Source organism: Tachypleus tridentatus, chromosome 6 (genome assembly GCF_004210375.1).
Source record: "Tachypleus tridentatus isolate NWPU-2018 chromosome 6, ASM421037v1, whole genome shotgun sequence".
Lineage (NCBI taxonomy): Eukaryota > Metazoa > Arthropoda > Merostomata > Xiphosura > Limulidae > Tachypleus > Tachypleus tridentatus.
In genome coordinates, this window is record NC_134830.1 from 41,262,823 (window position 1) to 41,276,636 (window position 13,814).

The 13,814-nt window shown below is 29.5% G+C and overlaps 1 protein-coding gene across 2 annotated transcripts in view; it reads right to left on the reverse strand.

Moving 5' to 3' along the window:
* The window catches only part of LOC143252321 (serine/threonine-protein kinase D1-like), a 64,405-nt gene that overhangs the window by 10,677 nt on the left and 39,914 nt on the right, over positions 1–13,814 (reverse strand). For both annotated transcript variants that reach the window (XM_076504284.1, XM_076504283.1), the window contains exons 8-19: positions 12,736–12,877; positions 10,544–10,667; positions 9,631–9,708; positions 9,033–9,240; positions 7,643–7,680; positions 5,928–6,000; positions 4,793–4,956; positions 4,536–4,640; positions 4,080–4,178; positions 2,302–2,386; positions 1,118–1,193; positions 130–236 (exon numbers count right to left, since the gene is read on the reverse strand). In XM_076504284.1, the coding sequence (XP_076360399.1) occupies positions 130–236; positions 1,118–1,193; positions 2,302–2,386; positions 4,080–4,178; positions 4,536–4,640; positions 4,793–4,956; positions 5,928–6,000; positions 7,643–7,680; positions 9,033–9,240; positions 9,631–9,708; positions 10,544–10,667; positions 12,736–12,877 (1,299 nt within the window). The remainder of the gene's footprint in view (positions 1–129; positions 237–1,117; positions 1,194–2,301; positions 2,387–4,079; positions 4,179–4,535; positions 4,641–4,792; positions 4,957–5,927; positions 6,001–7,642; positions 7,681–9,032; positions 9,241–9,630; positions 9,709–10,543; positions 10,668–12,735; positions 12,878–13,814) is intronic.

A 13,814-nucleotide genomic window follows, 5' to 3' on the forward strand; every position in this document is an offset into this window, starting at 1 on the left:
TTGTCATATTAAAACTGGTTGTCACATTATTACACATTGTATTTGGGCAATTTTATTGATGTAGGGAGAAAACAAATTTGTATGAAGGTTATCAGTTAATCTTAATTGATTAGTTAGTACAAAGCCAACCATCGGTTGAAATCTCCTCCCAGAGATTAGGTGGGTACATAAAGGTAGCATTTTGGATCTGGTCATTAATGTCTTCTTCCTCATTGAAAGGGAATGTTCCACTTAAACTGTGAAAAAAAAAAAGTGAACAGTTATTTAACAGACATAATCACAATAATCAAATGAAAATCAAATTATAATTCACAATAAATAATGAACAGGTATAAAACTATATCCCATTCAGCTATTCAAAAAGAAATAATAATTCAAAATTGTATCATGATTAAAACAATACTATATGTGTAAGAGAAGTGGAATACCTCTCCTATATGATCAAGTAAAATTAAAAAGATACAAATATATAGTTTTAGTTTTAAACATGGTATATTGAATATGAACAAATCCTCCATGTCCAAAAACAATCAAGTTGGCCAATGAACATGATGTTCAAGACATTGTTTTCACTAATCTGTGTAGTTTTCTCTCTTTATATTTGCAACTGTGGAAAAGCAGTAAAATATAAACAAAAACACAAATATGTACATACTTCTGGTGCCTTTGTATTATCTAATGTATGCTGACACCAAGAGTTTTCCAAATATTTCTATTTTTCCTATCTATGCATACATAAATTAACACAGAAATCTGCAAAACTTTTCATTTTATTCTATTTTGAATCTAGGTTTGTGAAATCTAGAGATTTGCAGATCACACGCTTTGCTAATAGTACCAATAACCAACAATATCAGTCAATACTTGTAATACTTTAAAAATTGAGAAATTAGTGTTTTATGCTGGCAAAATTCAGAAGGAACTAACACTTATAATTTCAGACAACACCAACATCATGAATAATTTATTGTTTTCAAAACTAACTAGCTAATTCTCTGTTATCAGTATCTATGATAGTTTGAATCGCCAATATTAAATATTTACTGTTAATGGTGCTACTGACACTGGTACCGATATAATACTCAATGTATCTATTATTAATCACTGCAGTTCTTACCTGACATAAAGTATGACCCCAACAGACCACATATCCAGCGATCTGTTGTAGCCCTTGTTTCTAACTACTTCTGGTGCTGCAATGAAGATATAGCACATTATCAAAAAACGATTTATAGACTTAACACAACATAAAAAAAATTTATAGTTCCATTAAACTGGCTCCAATTCTCTGTCAATCACTTGATATGTAATATCTTGGTATAATCTTGTTGTTCAATCTGAAGCTGAGAAAGACTTTCAAGAGCCACAATAGGTTATACTGCTTGATTATCAAGTAAAATAGATTATTACAGATATTTGTTTGATCATTATCTACTATGTGTTTAAGAAGTTTTTAATGTTGTAGTTTTATACCTTCTTCTCCATAATGACGTTAATTCCAAATAGCATATAATTGACAAGTACTTCTATAAACCAAGAACTAACACTGAGGGTGGCTAGCTCATATGGCAACCATAAAAAAATGAGCATGTTCAACAATGTAGGTTTGAATTTGAGGCCTCCAGATTGTGAGTCATGTACCTTAACTACCAGGCCTAATATTATTTTTTTTATAACCTTACACATTAGGTTTGTGATCAATGATGGCAACTTGTTTCTTCTTTGAATATTTTATTTGAGATATTTAGTTATAGTCATAGCCAGGTGTTACTTATTGATTAAATTTGCAGATCTGTAAAACTTACAGGGTATCTAAATAAATTTCTAAGTTATTTTACTCTGATAGTAATGTGATTGATTGATAGCATTCTTGTTTGTTGTGTTACATACTAATATATACTCAGTAATATTCTTTCTAGAACTTTAAAAGTGTAAAAAATGACAAATTATTACTAAAGTAATCAAGTGTAGTTGCTTTTCCAGTAAAAATTGTAACTTTTGTTGTGAAGAACTGATGTACAAGTTCTGATCAAATTTAGTAGAAGAACTCTGATGAACTACTCACAGATTATGACTAAATAAATAAGGAGTTGGATAAATGGTTCAAGTTTGGAAGCCATATTAATTTTTTACTAAGTGAAAGCAATGCCAAAGGATAGATTTTAAATGATGCACACAGTAATAGATTAACTTTTACATTTTAATATGTGTAAAAAGTAATCTGTTTTGGGAGTATATATATTCCAATTATTTCATGTATTAGTTAATAGATATTCATCAAAAACTTACAACTTTAATTACCTAAATATGCTGGAGTTCCTACTAGAGATCTTCTGAATGATCTTTCACCTATGATTCTGGCAAATCCAAAATCACAGAGTTTCACCTATAAAAAGATATTTATTTTCTTTCAATAATTGCTGGGTAATACTCAGAGGTGATCTACAGGCAATTCAAGAGCCAAGAACATTTGGTTATTCTTTTAACATTGCTTTTATTTAAGCTTTTTATGTATTCGTGTATATCAATTAAAGTACAGAAAAGTGATAAAAATACTTTATACTTTTAATGCATTTCTTACATTTTAACATAACATGAGAAACGAATGAAAGTAAAACATACCATTCCCTGTAAGAAAACTTGTATTTTAATTATTAAAATAAAAAATTAAGTGGTACAATTAGGATCTGAATTTAACTTAAGAATATTAACACAAAAGTTATAAACAATTATTCTGATACATCATAAGATACCTATCATGGATGACTGAATGTTAAAAGAAAGTTATAATCAACTGTTTTGATACATCACAGAGATCTTTTGGAGATGGGTTCTTTTAACTTAAAAATATTGATATGAATAGCTTTTCCAATACATCACTGAGAGTTTTTGAAGATAAGATTTTTACAGTTTGTCTATTGGAGTAACAATTTACCAAACAAATCAGATATAATTAAGGAAGAAATTCATGACATTTTGTTTTAATTAAACACTTATTGGAAGTCATATTAATTCTGCTATCTACATACTTAAGATTTTACTTCACACTTACTATTATTTAAACAATATTTTCACTTACTATTTCACCTACAATGTCTTTGTTGACAATTTCAAGTTTCTCATTGTTTTGTACACTGTATTTACACTATCTCCATTTTAAAGAGAAAATTCCAATATTTTCATTTCAACATGTGCAAATAATTCCATATAAAATAAACACTTCATGCTAAAGTATTTTGTTATTAATTGTTACTTGATTGCAATTTTACTGTTTGTGGTACTAGATGGCAGAGGAGGAAATTCGTGCCATGCAACAAGTGAAATGCACTTCAATCAGCATTTGTCATATTAAACCTGCAATATATTTAGTTACTAACCATCTGTAAACTGACATCAGAATATCTGCCTAGGATCAGGATCCTTTTCAATGTAGTGAACCAAAATTAACAAGTAGCAGTTTTCTTCGTTTGTTATTGATGAGGATCTGTTTTGTTCAGTGAAGGAAGCTATACCATTGGCTAGAAAGTAGTTCTATCTTATGCTTATAATACTCAAGAGGAATTGATCACTTTATAAGTGCTTGTTGCATTTCATTTACTTTCATTGGTCCAATGTCCTTCCATACGAATGAAATAGCCATGCCTTCTAGTTATTGTTTATAAACAATATGAAGCACTTTAAGTTCCATCATTCATTTCAAAGTGACATGTGAGCCAAGCTTGTGTTAGGTTACAACATATAGAAAAGGCTATACAAGTAATTATGTGTATTTAAAGTCACAAGATTGGTCATCAGCTGATTTGTAGTCATGAAGTGGGAAGGAGTGCAAGACATTGTTTTATAATTTGACTTTTTCATAGCCATGGTATTTGAGATACTGATTACCCTTTGTAAAATGCATTAATCTCAGCAACTCCCAAAAAAATTAAAAAATAAGGCTATTAATAATAATTAGAAAAACAAACTGAACTGCCCAGTGACATTAAATTGAAATATTTAATGCAAGGTTGCTTTTAGTTTGTGATAAAATTATCATAACTCTACAAATAAACATTTTCTCATTTCTTTCTACTCTTTACCTGTGGAAAATCTGAATCAGAAGACAGAAGCACATTTTCTGGCTTTAGATCACAATGAACAATGTTCTTGAAATGCAGATGTTTCAGTGCAATAAGAATCTGAAGAAAACAAATATGTTTAAAACATATTTTCAGATAAATAATATAAATGTTAAGCATTTTCAAAACATAAAGCTAATCCTTTTAATTATCAAGCAATTCTTTGTGAATGATAATCTGTACCAAAACTAACATATTAGTGAAGTTAATTTAACTTGTTTAGTCCATCTACTGCTATTATTTACTTCTTATTTATTCACTATATATAGTTAATAGAAACATAACTACTATGATGTAACTACCATTTTTCAAACCTTCTGGAGGATATTACTTCAATGTCATAACAATAATATATCCATGGTGTTAGTGTGTTAAAATAAATATCATTTGTGAGGTTTATAAAAACTTAAAGCTTACCTGGTACACAATAAATTTTGTAATTCTCTCAGATAATCGTCGTTCGCCACTTGACAGAATCATTTCCAGCATATCCCCTTTTAGCTTTTCCATAATAACAAAAATCTGGAATGGAATCACAATATATTGCTAAAAATAACAAGCAGAGTTAAGTACAAAAACGTTAGAGAATTTACAAAGAGAGCTAGCTACATGTGTAACTGTGAAAACAGGAGCTGAAAAAAAACTCAAGACAAAAAGCTCAAGTACATTCTTACTCTGGCAGGAGTTTCCACCATCTTCTCCAAAGTCACTACACCAGGATGATTAATATTCTGAAGTATAATCACTTCATTCTTCAAGTGGGCCTCCTGCTTCGTTGGCAGCTTGGTCTTGTCTATCACTTTAATTGCCACAGCTCTACTACTTGTTCGATGCACTCCTACAGTGGGATAACAAAGTTGCACATGGTGCCTTGTGTGAATAATACATTTCTGAATAGAATTTATGATATTCCAGAAAAAACAAAAAACAAAACAGGATTTAGTGATGAAAAATATTAGGTACTGCAGAACTATAAAACAGATATGTAGCTTAACAGAGGGATTGGATCTGAAATACAAATTTAACAACTAATTCTAAATTAGTAATTACAAATTTGTTGAAAGTGATAATATTTAAGCTTTTGTCAAATATGATAAAGTATTTTGAACAGCAACATTTGTTATAATTTAACAGACTTGAAAATTTTACTTTCTTGGACTCTCTTGCCACAAAGATTTGGGAAGAGAGACATGATTTATGATTTCTTTAAAAGTTAATTAATTACATGAAAATTCATCAGACATGCAGATAAACACACAAAAATCTGTGATCTCTAGGTTTGTTTTAGTACAAAGCTTAATAATGGGCAATTTACACTGTGTATAAGCCTCAAGTTTTAACATTATAATCCTTTAAGGTTATTGCTCATTGATTGGAGACATGTGGCCTGAGTAATACTTTAAGAAAAACCATTTGTAAAATATCATTCTTTCAGTAATCCTTGCACAATAAAAAGTTAATTATGGTAACCTTGCTACTTTGGATTGCCTATAAAATCCAAGGAAAGTTTTTCGTTTTGTTTATATAATGTGAACTTACCATATTTTTATTTGTGAGGTATTTATAATCAAAATAGTTTTGACTTTAAAGATTTGAAAAAGTGTTCATATTTTGGAATCAATACTTAAACCATGTAATGGGGGAGATAAGTTTGTTTTTGTACATTTCTGTATCTGAGATTAAGGACTGGATAACTTTGACTTAAATTAAAATGTAATAGTTTTCTGTTATCCTTAGCATATCATAAAAGTGCTTCATAAAAGAAGTCTGAAAACAAGAATATTTGGATCAGAGTGTAATGACACTTACCTCCATACACAATACCAAACTGTCCTGAACCAAGAACTTCATCTGGAATAATCTGGTACATGCGACTAATATCCTAGGCCCCCAAAGAAAAACAATAGTAACATTATAAGAAACACAAAAGAATACTACATTAGGAACTGAAAAACTGAATAAGTTCTTAAAGTTACATGCATTAGAATTTAGTACATGAAAATAAGCTGTAAATATTTCAAACGTGACATACAAGTTGTATATAATTAGTTCATTTTATACATTACTGATCATAGATCTATCTATATTTTTCTACATCTTACACATCATCACTATTACCTAGTTGACTTATTTTGTTGTTCAGTCTTTGAAATGTGTTACATCAAATTATACATTATCTTAACTTGATTAAATTAACGTGTAACTAGTTTACTTTCAGCAGATATTTAACTTACTGTTCAAGCAGTTTTTTTCTTATACAATTATGTCTAAAATTTCTCAAACTACATTTCAATAACTAATCAGTTAAATATTCACAATTATAAAGTATGACAACGAGAACTTGTTTTTAAAATATTCACACATATTATGCACCTTGTTACCTTTTGCACCATTTTGTGTGTTTAATTTCTTTTTACTTAATATCAGGATCACCAACTGTGCACATTGTTGATATAATGAAAGTTTATGGAAGAGGATACAAGATAAGACATATAGGGTTACTCAAAAAAAAAAAACTGTAGATATGCAGTTAGGATGTTCTAAACGTTATGTAGATATAATATGCAAATTATATAAAGGACAAAAACCTCCTTAATCTTAACATGAGCATCATGCTGCATTCTGATTTGTCAGAGTTTCAAAGCTTGAGTCAGACTGACATTATTAATTCACAGACATTTCTTGAGCACAAATAACTTTGTAACTCATTTGACGTTTTCTGTAGAACAGACCTGTACAGTTTTTACAGATACACATGGCAAATAAAGAATTATAGTCAATATCCCTTTTCCAACAAGATGTTGGAACAATGGACTAAGGTCACCCATATTTTTTTAATAAGCATATGGAAGATGTTTCAAAAACTACCCTTGATTCATATAGTAATGACAATTTAAACATTAGGCCTGAAAAGTAAAAGTAGTATACTTTTGAAAATCAGATCATTTAATGTCCTCTTTACCTTTCAATTTAAAACTGATTATATATATTTAGATTAAAACTTTATTGTGAAAGTGAAAATAGATTTGCAGTAATTTTCCTTGTTTTAGGGATTATATGAGCAATTTGATTTGGTTTGTTTTGTAGCTTTTTTTGCAAATCTACACAAAGGCTATCTGCACTAACCATTCCTAATTTACCAGTAAAAGACAAGAGGAAAGGCAGCTAGTCATCACCACCCACTGCCAACTCTTAGGTTACTCTTTAACCAATATACAGTGGGATTGACTGTCACATTATAACACCTCCATGGCTGAAAAGGTGAGCATGTTTGGTGAGACAGGGATACAAACTCTGGACCCTCAGATTACAAGTCAAAGAAACAATTAAAATAAATTTAATTCTATAAATAACTTTGCTTCAGCTCATCATTAAAGCCCTGCAAAATAACTTCATGTTTATTACATGCACGTTGTAGGAAAATGTTTTGATGGTTCTGAATTGATTAATGTGCATTCTGTTGCCAAAGAAATTAAACTAGACTAAGTAAGAAGTTGACAGTTTGCATGAAGACTCTAGCTTACCTTGTTACTTTCAGGTTGCTTCTCTTCAGATATATCATCTAAGACAGAAATACAATGATTCAAATTACATAACCCTAATTGTTGACTACATGTTTTAATTAGTATACAACGTCTATTTAACTTAGTTATTTGCACAAACGATAAACTCTTAAATTATCAAATCATTATTTAACAATTACATTTGTGATTAAATTGCTAGATTAAAATTGGAGAAAGTGTTTTTTTGGTAACTTAGTGTATTTTCCCAATATTCTGCAATTCTCATGTTAGATAACTTCCCTATATTTTACCTTTATTTTCAAAACTTTCACACACAGTAAAGAACTGATATTATACAGGGTGTTCGGAAAGTCACTGGGCAGTTTTGTAATCATATGTCCATTCAGTCTATTTCAAGCCAGCAACTGATAGAGGTGTTTAGAAACAAAATAAGAAGGATCCAGGCCTGTATTGATGCCAACAGGGGTCACTTTCAACATTGTTTATAACTGTCATTCATATTTACATCCTGTATTCTATATTGAAACATGTCTGTTAATAAATATATAAGTGCACAGTGACTTTCCAAACACCCTGTAGTATTGTGCTAATTTCAGCTCTGAAATTAGCCTGCCTGTACTACTTATATATTATTAAACTCAAACTTCAAATGTACGTTTAAATAATTGTTTTAAAATTAAGGTTTCTGTACCAACCTATTACTTTTGTGAAATAATTTTCATTAATTGTAATACTAAAATTTATAGAGCAAAATCATTTTTTTTGCAAATTCAGTACATGCAACTTGAACAAAAAGGTTCAAGGAAACAAATATAGCCTTTGAGTAGTAGATTTGATGTTCTTGTTCAGAAAAGTATTTGCTGTACACCGAAATAAAAAAAACTGTAATAACAACAAAAATAATCTCTTTAAGTTAACATCAATATCTCAGGTAACCAAATTAATGCATATTACTGATAACAAATATTTTACTATTACACCCTATTTACTGTTATTTAACTTGTAGCTCAAAGTGTAGTTGACTTGGGTTAATGTTTGCAACTTTACATTTTAGCGTACAGACTAAAAAATCCACAAAAGTTAATGAAGTCAGAACTTAAAAATGAACCTTTATATGTTTTATTATTAAGTTAATTTAGATAAAAAAAAAAAAAGAAGTTACACTGAAAGTTTCAATTTCAAATGGCAGCAACTTTCATACTTTTCCTAATTGAGGATTATACCTCTTATGTTCAACTGATGGACTAACGATTGTTACAGAATTTATCTGTGTAATGCTCTACAACATTTGTGTAACATATACAACCAACTTAAAGTAGGTACAAATTACAACTATCATGGCACAAGCCGAATCAAGTAAAAAAATAACAACTTGCATGAGCCTGCTTACTAGATGAACAATTATTCTGAGTTGCCATTACTGGCATTAAAGCTTGGTGAATTGCCACCTCCCAGTTATAATCTTTGTCTGGGTCCTCCCCAACAAAATAGTCAACATTAGCTGTTCGGAGTTCAAAACAATGGGACTGAAGCAACTTATCAGCAGTTAATCCAGCTTTTACAGTTTCTACAGTCAAGATTTCTGACAAAGGAATTTCCTAAAGATAAGTAGAAAACAAATGAGCTTTTCCTATATTGTTAGTTTTATTATTTTTTAACTAACAAAAAAACATGACACATTTATAACAGAAAGAGTGTGTATGTATGGATTAGTTAATTTCAAAATTACAAAACAGTTTAAACCGAGATTGCAATTTAAACAACAACAATTAATTATATATACTAATTGGAATTATAAAATTTTTAGATGTAATCTACACGTTTAGAAAAAGGCTGATCAGTAATGTATTTTTTATTTGCCAACACAAGTATAAATAAAATGGAAGATCTGTATTTTAAATGAAAGCAAAATATATCAGAAACAGTGTATGAATCATATACTAATAACTGATATAAAAGCAAATACATATTAAAACATGGAAATTTACCTTATAGTATTTGGAAGTTGTTTCATTTTGAAACATCGTTATTGTCTTTGTATCCAACCTCCAGTAATGTCTTTTTCTCTGGGAAATCACAATGAAAAAAAAGAAAAAATGAGATGATTATTTCACATTTAATAAATATTTAGTTTGTTCTAGTTTCTGTAAGTCATAAGGGTTTGTTAAATTTATTTAGACCATTCCTTTTTATATCATGAAATAAAATATTTGCAAGAATTATTATGAATAGGAAGACATAATTTTGTATTTGAAAGGGATTTTGGAGTACATAGTATCTATGCATCTTGAAATTCTTAACTTTTAAGATGAAATATGTTCATGTGCTGACAAACTGTCTAATTTGAAAAGCTACCAAGATATTTTTATCTCTACTTTCCATTTTGTTCTTGAATTCAAAAATGTGTTGTGAAATCACTGAAAATAATCTTTTATTGGAAATTTCCAAAAGTTAAATGTTAAAATTAGATTAAAAAAAAATTATGCACCAACCTGCTTGTGGGCCTATAACTTTGTTACATGGCCCCTCATAATGTACGAGTTGTACAAAAACATGTAAACAAAAACCATTAATAATGTGATTAATTTCACTTTTCTATTTTACATGGAAAATGAGCAACTTCATCCAGTTAGTCTTTTATATACACCAAACGCCAAAATCATGAAACTATTCAATGCCACACAATATGTGAACCTCACTGATAATGAACAGTATAAAAACAAATTGATAGTCGAGGAGTAATATTTTATAATGCTTAAATACTATCCATCTAATAATGACCAAAGGACAAGAGATGCATCAATACACGGAAAAGAACAGGGGGGGGGAATCACATAGTTTATTCTAGGGGAAGTGGTAATACTTGTTTTTATTGTATTGTTTCAAAAGTACATATCTCACCATGCTGTCTTTGTTTGTATAGTGTACCATCCAACCTTCTTTGAGCACTTTAGAAGTTATACGTTTAGTTTGTTTTATGCTCTGGACAATCCTCATTAGGGGAATATTGTTGCTGGTTGTCCCACTGAAAAGAAAAAAATAAGATAATAAAAAATATTGATACATCCAAAATGTTTATTCATTTCTTGTTATATTAATGCAATACATTTATACATACAGATATATTAAAAACAATAACGTTGACACTTGAAACAGTCAGTACTTTGTTAAACTCAATAATTATGGAATTAATAAAAAAAATACAAAGATAATTGTACGTTTTACAAAACTTCATTTATTCATGATCATGGTTTCATCAGTAAAAGCATTAATCAGGCAAAACCATGGTCATGAAGACATGAAGTTTTAGTGAAACATACAATTGTCTTTGTTTTTTTCTTCAATTCTGTAACCACAGAGTTTTCAATTATGATAAAAAATATAACAAAGCATAATGATTTGTTCACCAGGAAAAAACTATCACAAAGATGATAGATAATGATTACATTTCAAGAAATTGGTCTTTCTCAAAATTCTTTAAGCATCATGATTATTAAACTGCTGTGGTAATCATATAAAAACAGTATAAGACTTGAGGAAAAACATCCACTGAAACATCTGTGAATTAATTATCTTATAGCGATAAATTTTCTCCACTGATTTATTCTCAGGTATTGTATAGAAAGTGATATATATTTAAAAAGTTAATAAGTACAAAATGTTAACCACAGACACACAGGAAACAAATCTAGATTATGTTTTTAATAACAGTCTGTGGTCTATATTTGATATTCACAAACACTGTATTTTTTCTAAGTTCTAATTAGGATGTGTTAATCTCAACTTACTTTCTTACTTTATTATTAGGTTCAAACAATAAACTTATCTACTGTTTAAAGGAATAATTTATTATATCCTATTTTACAGTGTATATAGAATGACTGCTTTACAACTGTCACATTGAACTAATACTTTCAGATTCTTGTGATTCTGTTTTCTGATTGATCAGTTGTAAATAGTGTTTGTATTTCCAGCACCGATAGTGGTTTCAAACAAACAAAATTTTTCTTGAACTTGAAATTTTCTAGAATTTCTGGTTATATCTCTTACATGTTCTCAGAGATTCAATTCCTACCTCTGCTGACCATGTGCACTTCATTTTCAAATTATTTTATAATACTGTTTTAGTTTTCAACTGCTCTCATTTTACATTTCAATAAACTGATTACCCAGTTGCTCACATTCATTTTTCAGTTTTTTTCTGTGAATACAAAATGTTTGTTTCTTTGTATTTACACCAAGTCTTGTCATTTACATCCAACTTATGAGGAGTGTCGCCCAGTGGTTACCATGCCAGACTATGGATCTGTCAGTCCACAATTTATGCCTATTATCCTTAAAATAAAATTGTACTTTGCATACTGAGGTGAGGTTTTGGGTGCTACTGACCAGCTACCTTCCCTCAAAATATGGGACAGATACAAATATATACCTTGAATAACTTTCCACATCTGTGTCCAAAAAAACACATTCCACCTACAACAAATCACTACACACGTTTTTTTCCCCCCATATACTAGATCATTGAAACTATATTTGTGAAAATCATGCAAGAGTGTGCTTGGCTTAACAGCCCCTCCTACACACACACACATTAAAAGTGCAAAAGACCATTAGATACCTTATAAATGAAATTAGACTTTCATGAAAACACTATGAAACCTAACACTATAAGTGTAAACGTAATATTTCTGTTAATGTCTTTAAACTACTGAATAAAATATTCTTATTCATATCACATGAACATGAACAGATTCTTTTCTTAAAGTACAGGCATCTATTCTAATTCAGTTTGTTTGTATGTTTAACTTACTTTATTTTATGAATACTAATAACAACATAAACTTATTATTTACATATATCTTAGAAATTTTTTCTAACCTAAACCAATAAACTAAACAAAGACTAAGATAACTGTGGTGATTTCTGAGCAAATAAAGTTTCTTACTTTTGAACTGTCTACATTCAAACAGTTCAGTAAGTCATGCAAACCTTCATGTTTGATGCTAGCAGCAACCAGCTTTAAGTCCAGAACTGTTTTATATATACTATCTGCAGCAAACTTAGTGTTTAAATATGATGATACAACTTACTTTAATGGAAGTTTAGAGTCTTCTCCTTTATCTGAAGAGCTCTCACTTTCATTATCAGACTCCTCATCAACTCTTTCAACTTCATTTTTTCCATTTGTGGCATCTCTACCATTTTCACCATCTGCATTCTCACCTCCTTCCACTGAAAAATGTTAGGATGTGCTTATACAAAACAAACCAAAGCCTTCAGTTAAATTAAGCTGATTGTATCTAAGAAGAGGACTATATCATAAATAAAGATAATATATATGTACCTATACCAATAAAATTTGAAATTAATTTACACTGGGTAGTAACAAAGAAAATACATTTTTTATACTCATTAAAATTTTACTATGATTTGAATGAAGATAAAATTTAATTTGTTTCAATAAATCAGAGAACAAGTATCAGACTGCAGAATCAGCAAAATCTTTGGGAGAGAGACCCCCTAATCTTTCAGGCTCTTTCCTCACTGTTAATTACAGAAATTTTTCCCCTACCACACAGAGTATGAATGGATGATTTCAAGTAGGGTTCTTAGTATATAAAATAAAATATCTGCTGGCAAACAGTAATACTACTCACAAAAAGAATGCTATCATACAATAAGTTTACCAAGATTATTTTACTTGTTTTAACTAAATTAATATGAAATAAAATATACTTTTGTACATCTTAGGAAATATTCTTTCTTCCAGTGAGTAATGTTTTTTTTTTCTTATAATAAGGATCAGAAGTGTTGCTATACAATAGCACACAAGGCTCATGTTCTATACGGTATACCACAAATCCCAACTTGCATCTTGAAATACCAGAATAGAAAACAATGATCAATATCAAACTGAAATACCAAACATTTCCATGTCTATGACCCCTCCCCCTAGTCCCACATCTTTTAAGCACCTAGCAATGCCTCTGATAGCAACACTTTATGCATACTTGGAAATGTTAATATCAACTTCTAATAGGCAACAATATGAACAGAACTTTCTGGATTTTAGAATTCTAAATATTTAGTTTAGTAAAAATAACATTTTATTTTTAAGGAAAATAAAGAAAATGTTTGGTTTACCAGTTAAATCCTTTGGTATATACTG